Source organism: Notechis scutatus, chromosome 3, assembly GCF_049901735.1.
Source record: "Notechis scutatus isolate UNSWTSFEM ecotype Mainland chromosome 3, rNotScu1.2, whole genome shotgun sequence".
Classification (NCBI taxonomy): Eukaryota; Metazoa; Chordata; class Lepidosauria; order Squamata; family Elapidae; genus Notechis; species Notechis scutatus.
In genome coordinates, this window is record NC_142011.1 from 117,908,167 (window position 1) to 117,926,659 (window position 18,493).

An 18,493-nucleotide genomic window follows, 5' to 3' on the forward strand; every position below is an offset into this window, starting at 1 on the left:
CCCAGAAGAAGGGCTTTCTCCATGGTGGCTCCCTCTTTCTGGAACATCATTCCCCCAGAGATTAGAATGGCCCCCACTCTAATATTCTTCTGGAAGGCGCTGAAGACCTGGTTCTGTCAGTGGGTCTGGGGAATCCAGAGCGGGATGGAGCCCATTAAATGGCTCGTGTGATCTGCTGTTGCAGGACGGAGGGTGGGGGGTAATTTTATTTTATTATAATAATTTATTTCTTTTTTATTAGTTTTATTGTTTTAAATGAGATTTTATATTCTGTAACCTCTTTAAGTCACCATGTGTGAATAGGCAGCAATATAAATTCAATAAATAAATAAATAGACTGCGTAAACACTCTGAATAAGTGTTTGAGATACAGTGGAATCTGCTTTCAAATAAAGCTGATGGTAATGGTTAAAGAAAATTTTTTATCCTTCTCCTCAAAATCACAGTGAGATTAGTTAATCTTCCAGCATGTGCCTATTATTGTTGCCTCCAAAGTTGTAATGTTTCAAAATTCTTTTGAAAAATTGTTATCTCACACACACAAACTGTGGGAATTACATAAGCATTACTAATTATGGGACAAACTTTAAGCAAAAATCTTTCTCTTTCAGGTCCTCTTTTGAGATATTTGAAAATTAGAAGAAGAATGCATGTTCCAAGGGATTTGTTTGAGGCATGGAAGAAAATATGCTGTTCTACTGCATAAGCAGAACAATATGCTTACATCTAATTTCTAGCTTACAATTCATGGCCAAGACCACAGCTGTTTATTAATAAGATAAAATGCATAATATCTACAAAACCAAGATATTTTTTGGTATTTATTTTATTACAGAATTTGACTGAAACATTTAAGTTGCTTCTTCCTGTTTTTCCTTTATGAAAAAAATTCTAACCTAACCTGCCCATTCTCTCCCGCTCCCCCAATATAATAAGCTAAAGAAAATGCTGTTGCTTTAATACATTAAACAGCATATCTATATGGATTTTTAAAAAAAACCTGATGTGATTTGTATTTCAATTTAAGTATCCCTTTTAGTTGTGCAAATATTTCTGTATTCTGTATTTTTGCTTCTGCCTCTTCAAGTGACCCTTAGCATATTGCTCACATTTTCTGTTTATCCCAGAGGCAATTAGTTTTGGCTACACAAAGATATAGAAGTCAGAGAGAGGAGAAAGAGAATAATTTGGCTATCAGCTGTGCCTATGAAATCATGCATTCTTTCAAAAGATAGATTTCATCATTCCAGCAAGACAGAACTCAGGCCCCTCACTGTTATCAGGGTAGCTGTTTTCATCCCAAACTGTTTGCTACATAAATTAAAAACTAGGGATGTTTTAACAGAGCAAGGAGAGATATGTGTCTGCTTCCAGTCCATCCTTCTGTTCAATACCTGAAGAGAAGGTGAAGAAGTTTGCAAACAAAACATTAATATTCTAAAAGAAGTATTATTCTACCAGTAGTTCTATAGCACTAGTTTCCTACCAAATCCCGTCCCAGTTTGAGCTTCAAATGCCTCTAGAGCTTGAATTCTACAGAACTTTGTGGTTACTTTTTCAGAATATTGTATTATTATCCTTAAGAATGATTTAAATTAGATGACTGTTTATTATATATGTTTATTTCCCTCCCAATGGTACAAATGGCAATCAACCAAAACAAATAACTAATATGTTGGAATGAAAAAGATTTGTTCTGGGGATTAACTTTTTTTATGAAGACAACTTTGTTATCTGCATGCAAGTCTCCTGCTGTGCTTTTTCATAACCCCTGCAAGGCACATAAGGTGAGGCTTGGCATATACCTGTAGTTGCAGACAATTATAAGTAAGTACAATATTGTTTTTTTCTTTCTTAAATCTGTACATATGAAATACGTCTTACATGAAAAAGAATCCATTAAATCTTGGAAATATAACTCTTGAAAATATTGCCTGTCTCCCTTCTTGTTCTCATGTCTAAGGTACAGGATCAAAATATGAGCAGAAAACAACATGAACCAGTAAGTATCAAGGCACTATCAGTATGCCACAAAGATTTTTGCAGATGAGAGGGAAAAAGCCTAAAACTACTATTTTTCTAAAGATTAAAATGTTAAAGGGAAGAGAAAAAGCAACTACGCAGGGATTGCTCTGAATACCCATCCTCAGGACGAAATAATATGACCCAACTGGCTATGGTTTGTATTATGAAAGGGCATGCCAGCCATAACAGTAGTCCACGGCATCTCCCCTTAAAGACCAGGCCTCAGAGTTTAAGTTATCTGACCTAAATATTTGGGACAGGTGCTTTAAAAGAGCAAATACCCATAAGGAATAAATACTTTGGAATGGTCAATTCCTTTAAAATAAGCAGACATGCAACACATTTCTAAGTAAGACTTTTCGATTCAGTATTGTTCTATTTTCAAAATCGAAATTAACTATAATTGAAAAAGATATAATTGTGCTATGTACCTCTAGTCACCCAATAATAAACTTAACCAGGCCACATCTAGACCTGCAATTGTCAGCAAATCCACTGTTGCTTCCAAATTTTAATACTTTGTAAAACAGAAATTGTCCTCTCCCACGTTGTTATTAGTATACTGGAATTAAATAATCATGCTAGAGTCAGAAGGGAGTAATGTTTAATGTATAACTCTAATTTAGTACTTAAGCGTGCTGACTGGCTGAATTCCTATATCACTGCAAGTTTAATTATGGGGAAAAATTAATATTTTACATATTCAATGTTATGCTAAGGTCTCATATATTTTAAATACATTTTATAAATCACTACTTGGTCTTAAATTAATCAATGGAAGGATAAGCAATGGAATTGATTATAACATGACATACTTTAAGCCACTGATCGGCCTGTTCCTTACTCTGTACAGCAAGAACCAGAGCATCTTGACCTTGGTGTGCAATTTTTAATTCATGCTTCTTCTTTTTACTATCTTTGGGGATATATGTAATACTGCAGTCACATAATAACAGTTCCATCTGAGGCTGTTGCTCCTTGGAACTTTTATAGCACTATAAAGACAAAAATAAGGAGGTGAGAATCAAACTTCAGTGAGCAAACATCAACTTCACATTAAATAAACCATTCCATTCACATGATCTTTCCATTATTCACAAATTAACAACGGCAAAAAACCCATCTGGCAATAATAGTATAGCTACAATAAAGACAAAAATTGTCATTAAAAAAGAACAGCATTAACCTCAGGTGAAATATGAACCGTATCACTGGACTATTTACATCCGATTCCAATCTCCCCTTTTTAAGGAAAGGCTGTGGAAAATGTGGCTACCCAGCAGCTTCAATAGACCCTGGATGAAATAGATTATCTAGAGACTCCTTTTTGCCAGGATTTAGATCTGGGCATGGGATGGAAATGGCATCAGTCATGCTTTTGGATGATTTCTGGCAGGAGCAGGATGTAGATAGTGCATCCATCCCATCTCTACTTGACAGCAGGCTTCAATATCACTGACCATAGTATTCTTCTGGATCTGCTTGGTAGAGTGAGAGTGGGCAGCACTGAACTGGGCTGGTTCTTTTCTTTTCTATGAGGTTGATGCCAATCAACATTGATTGGGGGTGAGACCCCACTCTCGGTCTCTTACTATGTGGGGTTTCCACATGGTTTGGTGCTCTCTCTGCTCGTTTAACATCTACATGAAACCACTGGATGGGATCATCTGTCACCATGGGGTGAGGTGTCCTCAATATTCTGATGATACTTGATTATATCTCTCTATTCTTGGCAAAGTAAATTATGCTTGTGGTGCCCTGTCTCTGTCTAGAGACTGTCAGGGTTTGGATGGAGAACAGGCTTCAACTAAACTATGGCAAGACTGTTTGGCTTTTGTTTTAGAGCCTTCCAATTCCTTTACCATCTTTGGTATTAGATGGAGTTGCAATGCCCCAAAGATCCCCAGTGCACAATCGGTGGGACTTCTGGGCTCATGACTCCCGCTCAAAGTGCAAACCTGAGTAGGAAGGCTTTTGCACAACTTCATGTCATGTTGTGTAATGTAAGATTCTACTCACAGTTACTCATGACCTGGTCACCTCCCGAATGGACTGCTGCTGTACTACCTCTAGATGGGCTACTCTGAAGCATCCGGAGACTTCAACTGGAGCAAAATGTAGCACAGAGAGTTCTTATATGTGTTCCTAGAACAACACATTATACCTGTGCTCCATGTATTGGTTGCTTCCTGGTTCAATTCAAGGTGCTATATTTGAGCTTTAAAGCTCCACGTGGCATGGGATAAGATTATTTGAGGGACCTGCTTCTCCCTAGATACATCTCATCATCCCATCACATCCGGCAGAAGAAAAACATTATGGGTTCCAGCTGATGAAAGAGTTTCATGTGATGGGATTCAGGAGATGAACCTTTTCTGCCATGGCACCCACCCCCTGAAATACAATTTCTCCCCAGGTGAGATTAGGCCCAACCCTATTGGCCTTCCAGAAATCAATCAAAACCAGGTTTTTCCAGCCGGCTCAAGGATCTTATGGAGTCTGCAATATTGCTTGTAGGATATTGGTCCATTCTCCTGCAGTCTTTATTTATATTTTGTGTGAAATAGTTTGTAACGGTTATTTTAGATTTGTTCTTAATTGCTTGTTTTATTGCACACTGCCCATATACCTGTGTGAGTTGGGTGGCTATGTAAATGTAATATATAAATAACAATTATTTCTGACACTTTCCAAGATTATGCTTTTCCAATACTTCTTTTTAATGAACATGTCAACAGTATCAAGGTTCTCAAAATAGAGATTTCTTCAAGATTAATTTTTGGCAACCAATTGTCAAAAGCAGCCAGCTTTTGGCAATAATTGTATTATTCTTCCAATGTAGCACTGTTCATTATTATAGTATGATTATTTAAATTATTCTAAATTGAGGATGGATTTTGGCAAAAGGGCAAAATCAAGACTTGCATGTCTGAATGTCAAGATGCCTTCCAAGTACCAGCACTGCATGCACAGATTTCTTACTTATTCTTCAATCTAATTATTCTGTACTTCTTTTTCAACCTGCCTAAATCTCCTGCAAAATTTTACCATTAATTATAATTCAGTCAAAATTCAAATACTGTTTGCACTCTTGGCTGCCCATTCTATCCCAGTAAGTAATCATACTTCAGGGAAAATAAATCAAGGATATATTGCAGAAGCTAGGTACTAGCTGCCTCCTTTTTTGTGCAGAACTATCTAAGCCAGGAGTGTCAAACTCAATTTCATTGAGGACCATATCAGGGTTGTGTTTGACCTCGGGGGAGATGGGACTGGGGGCCAGGAGGACGTGACTGGGGCGGCGTGGGCAGCCCAACATCACTCGTGTCAGGGGCAACTGTGGTCTGGGCGGGGCTGGGGGATCCACTGTCTCCAGCACGGAAGGCAAGACTAGGGACAGTGCCAAACCCTTGTCCTCCAGAGGACCCTCGCCGTCCCTCTCAGGCCACATGGACAACCCCCGGATGGCAGCGCAAGCGGTCCAGAGCCCTAGGCAGTGGAGGGCAAGCACCCAGCCTAGCCCTCAAGCTCCCAGGGCACTGGGACCCCACAGCCCAACCCAGCCCCACTTCCCTGAGCTGTGCCTCATGGTGTATGCAGGACAGCAAAGTGTGTGGGTGAGAGGAAGGCCCACTCCCTCTCCACACAAGGAGACCTGGCTTTGTAACCAAAGTATCCTCAGCGATAGGATGGTTGACCACTAAGAGAGGTCAGGAAGAGGAACACCTTGCCCTCAGAAGCTGTGGGAGCGCCATCACTTGAGACTTTCAAGAAGAGATTGGACTGCCATCTTTCAGAAATGGTGTAGGGTCTCCTGCTTGGGCGGGGTGTGTGTGTGTGTGTTGGACTAGATGACCTACAAGCAGGGGTAGGATACGACAGAGTTAACTACCGGTTCGGGATTTACGAAGTTTGGTGATTTATGATGTGCTTCCCTGCACGCTGTGAGCCACGCACCTGTAAATCGTCATCAGCATGCTGAGTGCAGAGAAGCAGCCTTTGAAACAGCCCTCTTTTCCTGCTTTTTTAACTGCAGCTGTGCCTCGTTCAGCAGCTGAAGTTGAAAAATCAGGAAATAAAGATCAGGTAAGAGCCCGAGTGGGCAGGTGGGCAAAAACATCAGCAGACATAGAACCGGTTCTATGTCTGCTGCTCTTCAGAGCTACCGGTTCTACAGAGGTGGACAGAACCAGTAGAAACCCACCCCTGCCTACAAGGTCCCTTCCAACTCTGATTATCTATTATCATAGGAGACAAGGGGATGGCAAAAGGGCAGCAGTGCTGCTGGTGGCCAAGTGTTAAACATGCTAAACCAACCAACCTTCCCTTTTCTTTTTCCCCCCCTTCCCTGTTCATTCTTCTTCCTTTCCCTCTTTCCTTCTTTTTCCTTCCTTGCTCTTTTCCCATTTTTCCTTCTTTTTCTTTGTCTTTCCTCTTTCCCTTTCTCCTTTCCTGTTCCTTTTGGGATGCTCAAATGCAAAAGGGAAAACATCTTTCCTTTTGTTTTCTTTTGCTTTGTTTTGCTAGCACTCTGCCAGCAAAAATGGAGTTTGGGGGTGTCTGCATGCAGCACCCCGGGTCCCATTTTCGGCCATGACGGCCTCCTGCAGTTCTCTGCCAGCAAAAATGGAACTCAGGGGTCATGCGCAACCCCCTGGCCCAGTTTTTGGTTGCAATGGCCTTCTGCAGCCCTCTGCCAGTCAAAATGGAGCCTGGAAGGGACACGTACAGCCCTCTTGAGCTCTGTTTTTGCTGGCAGCAGCACTGTGGGCCAGTCCTTCACTGTTTCCAGGGTGGCCCCTTGAGTTTGACACCACTGATCTAAGCCATGAAAAGACAAATTAAATCATGATACTTAAGCAAATACAACTGAGCCATACAGATGACTTTCCAACATAACTCTGGACTTAAATACACTGCAACTGGCATTTCAATAAAATCCATAAGGCTTAGTTACCAACAGTTTGTTTTCTTTGATCACACACAACAGTTTGGTCCACTGTCCAAATCGTTTTTTTCGTAAAAGGAAGGCACAGATTTTAGCATCCTTTACAAGGTCCATTGATGCTTCCTCAGAAGGCCATTGATGTCTCATTTTTTTCCCTTTTCCATCTTCATCTTCTTCATCATAAGATTCATAGGAACTACTCATTGCATCAGAATCATAATCTTAACAAGGCAAAAAAAGTTCTATTAAAATAAAATCTGCATATAACAGATGAACAAAGTCACATCTGGAATTAAGCAGTTGGTGCTATATAAATTCATAATTTAATAAAATGTACTTTTGCCTTAAAAGTTAACAACAGAGAATTATACACCCCATAGGTTTAATTCTATGGATATATATATAAAAATATCTTTACAAGCAAAATTAGCTAACTTTGAAGTAATAAATAATACCAAAGCTAAAACATGTAAGTAATAAAGCAATTATGGCTAATCTTTCCTTATGATTATATATTCTTATAATGGTAAATGGTAAAATATTTAACTGGCAAAATTTTCCTTATACATAAAAAACATTTTAAAAAAATTACATAAACCTAGAAGTTCATGACTGAAAAGTTAACTACAGGTGGTCCTTGACTTATGACTGGTTGCTTAGCGACCATTCAAAGTTATAACTGACCCAAAATGGCAATTATGATCAAAGGTCCAGTAACCAGTCACATGACTGCATTCTGAGCGCCTGGCAATTTATTGTTATTTGCTGCAACCCAATCTCGTGACAGCAATTTACTACATTTTTTCAGGAAAGTGGCATTTACTTTCAATTTCCAGGAAAAAAAAAACCTGCTTAACGACCGTGGCAATTGTTTAATGACCACAGTTTTGCTTAACAATCATGGTGATTCACTTAACTGCCAAAAAACATCATAAAATCACTTCAGTCACAAGAGCAGCTGTTTAACAGCTGGTACAACTTATGACTATAATTCTTGGTTTACTTACAATCATTAAGTCAAGGACTACTTGTAACTAACTCTCATGATTGCCTGACAAGTGGTTGTGGGAACATGTTTTCTCCTGAAAATTACAAAAACATTTAAGCAATGTTCTACTGTATATGACTACCGTAATAAGATCTCCTCTTTCAGAAATGGAAAGTAAACTTTATGAATGCAAAGGAAATTTTAAGAATATTTGAACATGTTTCACTAGAGGTTAAAACATCTTCACCCATGAAGAAAGATGCAGGGTTTTGAAGGCCTGTTACCTATCTTAGACCACCATTACCTGATCTGTTTTGACTGTATTAGGAACGTATTCAAGAGAACATTATTTAGTAACAGTAAAAGCAAACTAAATACACAAGAAATTTGTAACAAATCAATAGCACTATTTCTGGTAAGTCTTATGGTATATTAATATTATTTAGAAATACAGTCACATGTTCATTTGGAGCTGGTTAAGTGAAAAGGAATACCATTTCATAAAGTATGACATAGTCAGAGATATTTGTGAATAGTCTTTTTTTTTAAATTACAATTGCGTTTTACATTCTTAAGATAACTAAACAAGAAAATATACTTGCATCCCTTTAAAGGTGTTTTACTTACTGGATGTAATGTATTCAGGAGCTTTCCCTGGGCTGAGCGGCACAGCCTCTTCATAGTAACCTTCAGGAAGAGAAGAGGAAGGCAATGGAGGAGGACCATTATCTGGTGGCTAAATGGGAGAAAAAAATAGGCAAATTCACCAATCAAAGAAAAACATTCACATAAAGAATGGTTGTTTGATCTTTTATTCAAATCTTATTAATTTGTTATAAAAACTTGATTCTTTAATATAATTCTATACAGCTTAACAAATATTATTGTTCTGACCCAGGCTTCGTCAAACTTAATAAAACACAAACTAAATTTAAAAGCAAAACCTTTTTTAATGCAATGCTGGGAATTACTTGCATTCCCAGCCAAAACTTATTATACACAGTTCTTCCAAATAAAAGCACGCTTTTCAGTGCTGTTGAATGGTGCCAAGAAACAGACGTCCAATTAAGGCTAACATAAACCAACTCAAAAACCTAGAAAAAAAACCACCAGAATTCAGAGCTGCACAAAGGACTCGGAGATTACTGAACTGCTTTGCTTCCTGCAAAGCTCTTCGTCATTGAGAACTGACTTTTATCCCTTATGGAACAGGCAATCACTTCCCAGCCTTACTCCCAAGTCGCCCCTTCTGCTTCAGCTGCTCTCGTCTTCTAGCAGCTCTGCGCACACGCGCATTGGGAACAGGCTCCCCTGGGTCCTCTGCTTCGCTGCTGCCAGACTCCGAAAGCTCCAAAGGAAGCACCCCATTCTCAGATGGTCCTGGCCCCATCCTTGCATCGGATGCAGGACCCTCATCCAAGTCCTCACCAGACTCCCTGACTGGTTCCCTTTCGTCCTCACTGTCCGATACCTCTGCCATCCGTACCAGCTGCCAGCAAACCACAACAATTATTCCAAAAACCATCTTTTTTCATTTTTTAATGTAGCAATATCAATTAAGCTGAAATATGTTTGGCACAGTGGTTAAAATGCAGTACTGCAGGCTATTTTTGCTGACTGCCAGTTGCCTGCCGGCTACTCCCAAGCACCCCATAGGCAATCAAACACTTTTCACCCAGATAGAAAAATGACGGAGACTCAAAAACTTTGTGTGCTTGCAAAGGGGATGGTTTGAAACGGAGTGATTACCTCTGTTTGAAAGCATTCCCTTTGCAAGCAGACAAGGCTTCATCACCCTCCAGGCGAAAAGTGTTTGGGCAGCTACCACTGGCCCCACCCTCTCCATCCCATTTTCTGCTTGCCCGTGGCCTCAATCGGGGCCAAGCTCTCAGCACGCCCCGATCTCCATCCACCCACTGGTCCAGCTGGCAGGACCAGCTAGACCAGCAGCCAGGACATGCCGAGAGCTTGGCCCATTGCAGCTACGGGCAAGCAGTGAGACAGAGTGGGCGGAACCAGCGGTAACTGCACTCCCACTCCTGTTGGCCCCTGCATTCCCCGCCTCCTGCACTTAAAAAAAAATGACCTCTCTGAAAATAAGCCTGAGTGTTTATATTCAAGCCCAAATGAAAATAAGACTGGGTCTTATTTTCAGGGAAACATGGTATATATGAACTTATTCAAGGGATGGGACCAAGAAAATATATGTAAAATGTTTACAACTAATACTTGCCATTTCAAAACATGACTATATCAAGGCTCACACTCAATAAACTAATCTTTTGGGGAAGGTGTGCAATAAATAGGGATGAAATAAAAATTGGGTGCTTCAAGACTCAGCAGGGGTTGAAAAACACCATTCCCTCTGGATACACTTTTTTTTTTCCCTAACAGGCCTTTCTTTCCTCCTCTTTTGGACTCTGTTTCCTTCTTCTCCCAAACCAGAATGTTGCATGAAGGGAAACGTATTTTGGCACACATACCATTAAACCAGGCTGCCTGTCCCTGATCTAATGGCCAGATTTTAATAGCAATTAAAAATAATTTTAATAATTAAGATTCATTTTTGTTTTTATACATTATTCTAGGATGGGGCCACTTTTAGACTAAAGCCAAGTAGGCACCAGCCTAGGGTGTGGTACCAACATTTCCTCCCTTTCTGAATCATTCTAAAAATGCAGATGTCCACATTGCCACCACCTTCTGCTATTGCAAATATTTGCATTTTTAGAATGAGCCCATCATTTTTTTTTCCTGTTTGTTTGTTTTACAATATTGGAAGATAGCTAAAAGCCATTTGGTATATGATATACACGTTATTCCTGAAAAGTAGAAAATCTGAAAATCACATTTTTTATTATTTCATATTAACTGTTAAATACTGCAAAATATCAACAGTTGTATACTAATAATTATCAATTAAAAACCAATGAAAATAAAACATAAAGAATTATTTTGTATCAATCTCAGATTAAGTCATATACTACATAACTGCTGCAGGCGTGATGGCTTAGCAATTAAAGATGCCAAGCTAGTCAGCTGGAAAGTTCGAACCCAAGTGCCGCACAATAGGGTGAGCTCCTGCCCACCTAGCAGATTGAAAGCAGACAAATGCGAGTAGATAAATAGGTTAACACTTCAGTGGGAACGTAACAGTATTCTGTGCACCTTTGGTGTATAGTCATGACCATGGAAATGCCTTCAGACAATGTTGGCTCTCTCGGCTAAAAAATGAGCATCTTTCCCTAGAGTCAGACACAACTAAACAGGGGAAACCTTCACTTTTCTTCACAGAAATAAAGTACGTTACAAATAATCACCTAATATCTAATTATAATTTGAAAAACATTTTGCATGCAAATTTATTTCAGTGATACTAGCCAACAGACCAGATGAGTAACTTGTGCGAGCAATCTGTAAAGAAAACTATTTATCTGCCGAAATCTTTCATAAAATAAACAAAACAGTGAATATTTAGATGAGATCTTAAATGAATTTTGAATAAATGTAAGACATCGATTTGTGATGGAATAATATTTGCTTTTAATTAAATAATTACTTTGAAAAAAATGAAACATTCTTTATACAATAATTTAGAAGGAATCAATTCAGATAAATGTGTAGCTTGGTTTAAAAACTGAGGAAAGGAGAAAAGAGATCTCTTGTGACAGACTTACCAGCCATTGTTGTGGGATTTCTGGCAAAGGCATCTGAGGTGGTGCAGGTAAATTGATGGCAATCTCTTGTTTCTGTACATTTTCCTTTACCTCAAAGTCTAATGGAAAGGGAAAAATGCATTTACAATAGAAAATATTAAATGGAACTTTCCCCAATATCTGCTGATACAAACATAAGTACATATGAAAAAAAATAAATGGAAAAAAAAACCCAGAATATCTCATCAAATGAAAAACAAAAGCTGGAAAAAAGGACTACTCTCCAATACACAAAACCATTAATCTATATGAGAAGGCAGCCTTTCCCAGTCTAACGTCCACCAGAGCTGTTGGGTATAGCTCCTCAAACTCCCAGCTAGTATAAGGTCCAGTACATTTGTTTGGGTATTTGTTAGTTATGTATCTTGCCTTTTCTCCAGAACTCTAAGGCAGTGTATAGAGTTTTTCTCCCGCCTCCACATTTTTCCCACAAGAATCTTATGAGGTAGGTTGGCCTGAGAGAAAGGCACTGGGTTTCTCCTTGATCCTAATTCAATACCTTAAACAGAATGAAATTATAATGAAGACATCTATCTTTCAGGCAGCTCCCACAGAACCTCCTCATAGGGAGACAAGAAAACAGCCCCAAAAACTTCTAAAGTGTTTTGCATAAATACAGAATCAGTATATCTAATGGCAGAGTGAGGATTTCGGTTGTTTTGTTTCTATCTCTGCATGTTGCTTTAGTATGAGAATGACACTGACCTTTTGTTGCCTGTATCCTTAGAAGAATGTTATTTAAAACTGCTTTCTTTTCCCTGACTGTAGATGTCAAATATTCATGGTCCAGAAGTTGAAGAAACAGCTGCAGTTCAACTATTAATTCTTCCATGGCTGAAAGATAAAAACAAAGCATCTAAATTGAACCTAAAACAATTTTATTATCTATGAGTTCTATAAGCAAATATTACTATTGTAATATATTAAAATGATCATTAATAGCTGCCTAATCATTCACACACACACACACACAAAAAAAAATATCCATCATATGTTTTTTGTAGTACACAACATTATACAAGGTGCCAAAAAAGAATAATCCTAGTAAGCAAAATCAGCTAAACAGAAGAGAAATGTGTGCTGTTAAAGAGATACCTATGCTCTACAGATTATTTACATGTTGTATTTTATAACTTAAATAAAATAGTAATTATATACTCTTCAGTAGGGTATGAATTCTGATAACCCTCAGTCAGGCTCAGATGTTTTTAACAAAATTAAAAGTATGAATGGAGGAAAAACTTATGGCTGCTTGCTCTACGTTCAAAAAGCAATATGCTGGTAAAGAGAATTATCTCTATGTCCTGCTGGCAAGTTTCCAAATGATGAAGCATCCATTAGACTCATGAGTTCCTAGGAGCAACTTTTCATATTTCTGGCATCTTACTTCTGAATGCAAACTTCATATCTAGATACAAGTTTGGCTCTAATCTGAACCTTTAGATCAAGCAATAAACATCATTCATTCACATAAGCTTCAAGAGCAACATTGAGAATGCTTTACTTATCTTGCCAATAACCTCTTTAATAATTTGTAAATTAAAAAGAATTCTTTCAGATTTAACTAGCTACTGCCACCATCTGTTTAAGACAAAGTTATGCAAATTTAATAATCTCACAGCATGCTGTATATTGCCAACAGAATGTTTACCCAATAGAATGTTTCATAAAAAAAGACTTCAACTGTCATGTGTTTTCAGTTTGAAATGTTTAGTACTGATTTGTTGTGTTTTTAATCTATTGCATACTTAACTTCATTATTAAATACTATATTTAAGTGTTTTTACATCTAGTGACAGAAAAAATATGTCAGAATATACACAGCAAAAAGTTATCCATATAATTCTTCTAACTCTAAAGATAAGAAAAAGAAGTTTCCACATTTTTATCAAGATTTGATCAAGATATGCCTGGAAATAATCAAACTGGATTTGTTAAATCCTTTCACCTCAGTCCAAAACATGTTGCCAATAGCGCCAACATATCACAGGCCCAAGAAATCTGTTTCAAACAAGATTTTTTTTAAATAAAAAGTGCTTTTACTGAAATTAAAATTTCGTCCTCTTCAAGTACACTTATCAGAAGTTTATGCAATACACAGAGAGACAAATACCTTGATTTGTTACAGAAAATCAAGTAACTATTTTATGTAAAGTTATTACATTATACATTTTCAGACTTAATGTATGGTATTCAGCTTTGTTCGGGTATTTTCCCACGTCATTATAGTTGTGCTTTTAAAGTTGTAGCAACGTTTCGGCAGAATCTCTTCTGCCATCATCAGGCTTCTGTATTGTGTTCGTCTGTGAGTCAGACTTTTACAGTTGTTTCAGTTTTAAATTTGGGGCTAGCCTACTGCTGTGCCAGAATGTTTTTTTCTTCATCTTGATTGGTTGGGAGTCTTGGTCTGTGTTTATTGGTCTTGGAGTTTGCTGTGTCCTGCTTGATTGGTGTTTCTAATATCTTCTTTCTGTTTTGTGGCTTTTTTTGTCTTGATTGGCTGGCAACATTGTGTTCCTATATTGGAGGCTTTTAGTGCAGCTTGGCTCCGAGTAAATGGACAGCTATCATTTTTTAGGAAGCTAGGTTTCATCTGGGTTCCTGGTTGGGGTGTGTTTGAGCTGGAGGTATCAGGGGGGATCTGTTTGTGCCCAGGTGTTTGCCTGGCTTGTGGTGTGGTGAGTGCAGGCTTCCAAATAATTGACAGTCTGGTGGAATCATCTCTTCTATTCATGCTTTCAGGTCTTTTTTCAATCTCTGTGGCTTCTCTGATAATTCTGTGGCTGGGGTTTTCTATAGTGGCTAGGGTTTTGGTGCCATTGAAGTCGATGCTATGACCTGTTGCTTTCATGTGTTGGACTAGTGAGGAAGTGTGTTCCAGCTTTTTTACTGCATTTTTGTGTTCATCCAGGCGGGTACTTATTCTTCTATTGGTCTGTCCAATGTATGTGGCAGGGCATGATGCACAGGGGACTTCATATATGCCTTGGTTTTCCAGGTCAATTTTATCTTTGGGGTTTCTTAGGATGGCTGCTATTTTTGCTAATTCAAATCCAGAGCCCTGGGCAGGACAAAGTTTAACCTTACTTCAGATTTTCTTTGTGAACTGCCTTGTGATTTTCTGTGAGTAAAATTTTATTTACTATCAGTTTGGACTTGGCAGGCAGGACGCGTTGGAATGCCAAGAATATTATCAGTTCCAAAGAATTAACTCTGTGACGTCCGAGCCAGCTTGCCTGCCTGTGTTTGTGTGAGTTTGTACTCTTTCATCTTTTGGGAAAGAGGAAAGGCAAGACAGAACATATGTGTGTGTGTGTGTATGTGTGTGTGTGTGTGTGTGTGTGTGTACACACACACACACACATTATATATATGCAGGTCTTGGCGTGTTCGGGTCTTTTCCCATGTAAGATTGAGAGTATCTTGGCGACGTTTCGACAAGGTCCCACTCGCCATCTTCAGGCTGGTGCTTTTGGCTTTGTGCTTGTGCGAGCAAAGTATGATCGGAGCTGCTGTCTCTCTATAAATACTGGTGGGGAGGTTGGCTGTGTTGTCATTTCTTTATTGGTTGATGGAGTTGATGTTTGCAGATTGGCTGGCTTTTTCTTAAGAACATGTGTGGCTGAGGTATTGGCTGTGTGTCTATCAGCTTCCTGTGTTGTAACAACCTGGGTAATGGGCTGTGTGATGACCTTCGGAGTTCTATTGTTTTGACATCCTGGGTCTTGTGCTGTAATCTCCTGGGTCGTTGGCTGTGTTGTAACATCCTGAGGTTTTGTGGTATAACCTCCTGAGTTCTGTGATTCTGAGCTGGTGGCTGTGATGTGACGTTCCGGGTTTTGGTTTGGCTCCGAGTTTGAGGCCTGGCTACGTGTTCATGGCGTGTGTCAATTTGCTTGGTTTGGGAGTCGGGGGTGTGTGGCAGCTGGTGATGCAGCCGTGGTCTGGTTTCTGGACAGTAGTTAGTTGCCTTTCGTCTATGGGGTGGGTTTGGGTTTGAGTCTGGTGAGGAAGATTGGTGGTGGCGTCATGTGTTGTTTTGGGTCCAGTGTTGGTTTTTGTGGCTGGGACCCATTTGTTGATAAGGGCTAGTTTCCAAATGTCTGGTAGGCGGGAGGTATCATCTCGTTTATTCATGTTATGGGGGTGTTTCTCTATTTCGATGGCTTCCGATTATTCCCTTGTTGAAGTGTTCAGTATTGGAGATTAATTTGGTTCCCTCAAAATTAATTTCATGTCATGTGGCTTTAAGGTGCTGGAAAAGAGAGGAAGTATTTTCTTCTTTTCTGACTTCATTCTTGTGTTCTGCGATGCGTGCATTTATTCTCCTGTTGGTTCGTCCAATGTATGTGGCTAGGCAATTGTTGCATGGTATTTCATAAACTCCTTGGTTTTCTAGCTGGATCTTCTCTTTGGGGTTTCTTAGGATGTTGGCTATTTTTTGGTCAGTGCCAAAGGCTGTCCTGATATTGTGTTTGTGGAGAATTTTGCTGATTTTATCTGTGGTGCCTTTGATGTAGGGGAGGAGGGCGATACCGTTGTCCTATTCTGTGTCTCAGTTTCATAAAGCTGCAGTATGTATTTTTTTTTTTAATAAAGTTTTATTTCGGTTTTCACACATACAAAATACAAGTAAAAAAACTTTTTTGAAAATAGCATAGTAATGGCCAGCTGGGGAGGAGAGATGCAGCTCTCCTCAACCCTGCTGGCAGTCTCCCCCCTCTTCACCATCTCTACAGGGTGGCTTAGCCCTGAAACCAGCCAGCTCGGGGCGCTCCAGCGGCGAGCACAGATCGAAGCCTCGCAGAGATGAGGTTTCGGTCTGTCGCTGAAGAAGCTCAAACCGGAAGTCCCCCAGTATGTATGATTTTTCATTGAAAATGTTTACCAAATGATTCAATACTCTGTAAAATAAAAATGATTCAGAATTCTGAAAAGTTTTTGAAACATCATAAAACTACAAGTACTCAATGTTCCTTTTCTGCATTCATTTACAATGTATAAAAGAAATTAGATGCTAAGAGGTTCTTTGGCACGGTATTTCAAATATGCAAGCCACACCTAACTGAACCTATTTGACCTCCTGCTTGTATGCCAAATGCAATCGGGTGTAGTTTATATATGAACAGCTTGAACAGAGCATTACATCAGTCAACATAATCCAGACCAAATATCCCTTTCCAAAAATGTTTGTAAAATTCCATCATGTATCACTAAATGTCTACTTTTGTTACCAAGCTAGCTCCCTTCATTCTTATAAGGTAAAGATTCCTCAGTCAAGGTTGAATCCTGGTGATACATTCATTAAGCTTTCTTAGCAAGATTACATAACTTGTTTGCTCATGTCTTTTTGTGCAATTTTTTTTTACTTCCCAGGCTAACCTTCCACCTTGGGTTTACCCAGTGGTCTTGGATTCACATTCTAACCAGATGAGATCCTATTTAATTTTTTTAAGATCAACGAGGCCATTACCCACATGGGAATCTCACTGAGTTTGGAAACAGTTTCACTTAAAGCCTAGTTATAGCTTCCAAAGACCTTTTCAGCAGGTGGCAGCATCTGTCTGACCACATCAGGATTCAGATGTTAAGCAGAATCAAGCCCCACTAGTTCTTGAAAAGGACGTGATAATTCATTTATGTGACTAGATTTGATCTATCCATGTAGTCTTCTTTGTAAACATTCAAGAGTGGTTTACCACTGTGTCAGCCTTCAAGATTTCTTTCCTTTGCTTTGCATCTTTCAGCTGCCATAGTAATGGGGGAGGGGTGAAATAATTGGGCTTTGTGGGTGTGGGAAATGTACTAGAGGTTTAGAGATGAACTGTATAAATTGGGAAAAAACTTATCTTGTTTATGCTTCTTGCAGGTGCTACTCTTTATCAAAATAGGCCAAGGTCAATGGACAGATCACCTGAAGATGCCCCACATGACATTATATACAACTTTAATTGGATGGATAGTTTGAACTATTGTGGGTGGGAACGTTGCCATCACTTTGTATATGTGATTTTTGCGCGCAATTCTTCAGATTCTTTGCCTCATTCTATACAGTATGAATTGACGCCTTTGCTGCATCCGGCATTTCCCTTTATCACTGCTGTCCAAGAATAGATTTCTGCTTGCTTTAACTAGGCAGTGGGATATAGTCACAACTTATGTGATCCTCCTGGGAAGCACATGTTTTTGCATGCACATCTCTCAGAAACAGTCCCCTACCACAATCTGTGTGGTTGTTAAGAGCCAACAACAATTTGATGCCACAAAATCAATCAGAATTGATCATCTTAGTAAATAAAAATTGTTAATCAAAGAATAAAAAAATAACCAGGAATATGTGCTAACGGTCATCTAGTTTGATTCCTTGCAGTTGTAAGAAATCTACTACATAACATTCCTGGTAATTGGCCATGCAGCCTCTTCTTGAAAACTTCTGAAGGAGCATTGCTACTACCAACTCATTACATCAAAAAAAGGGAAAATGTCATAAAGGAAACATCTGAAGAGAAAGGTTTTGAAGTAGCCCATCTGCACATGTAGAAATGATCAGATCAACTCCCCATGCACTGAACATCAGCATTAAAAAACTCACAAAGAGATGAATTATGTTCTTTATTAAGTTGATTAGTCCTAAAATTATAAAAAGAACACCCTACAGAAATTCAGGGAAAATTCATAAGTTTTTAAGTATGTTGTTCTAAAATTAAGTTTAATTTCCCTTTTTAAAATATTGCCTCTCTGTACCTTATTTTTTTTTCTCCTTACACTTTCAATTTGGGACAGAGCTCTCCTTAAGAGGACTCCCTCTGATTAGGG

At 38.9% G+C, this 18,493-nt stretch overlaps 1 protein-coding gene across 5 annotated transcripts in view; it reads right to left on the minus strand.

Annotated features, from left to right (window-relative positions):
- The window catches only part of AFAP1 (actin filament associated protein 1), a 53,836-nt gene that overhangs the window by 26,718 nt on the left and 8,625 nt on the right, over positions 1–18,493 (minus strand). For all 5 annotated transcript variants that reach the window (XM_026672553.2, XM_026672552.2, XM_087961068.1 and 2 more), the window contains exons 2-6: positions 12,383–12,511; positions 11,639–11,736; positions 8,589–8,697; positions 6,983–7,194; positions 2,841–3,020 (exon numbers count right to left, since the gene is read on the minus strand). In XM_026672553.2, coding sequence (XP_026528338.1) covers positions 2,841–3,020; positions 6,983–7,194; positions 8,589–8,697; positions 11,639–11,736; positions 12,383–12,509 — 726 coding nt within the window. In that variant the 5' untranslated portion in view covers positions 12,510–12,511. The remainder of the gene's footprint in view (positions 1–2,840; positions 3,021–6,982; positions 7,195–8,588; positions 8,698–11,638; positions 11,737–12,382; positions 12,512–18,493) is intronic.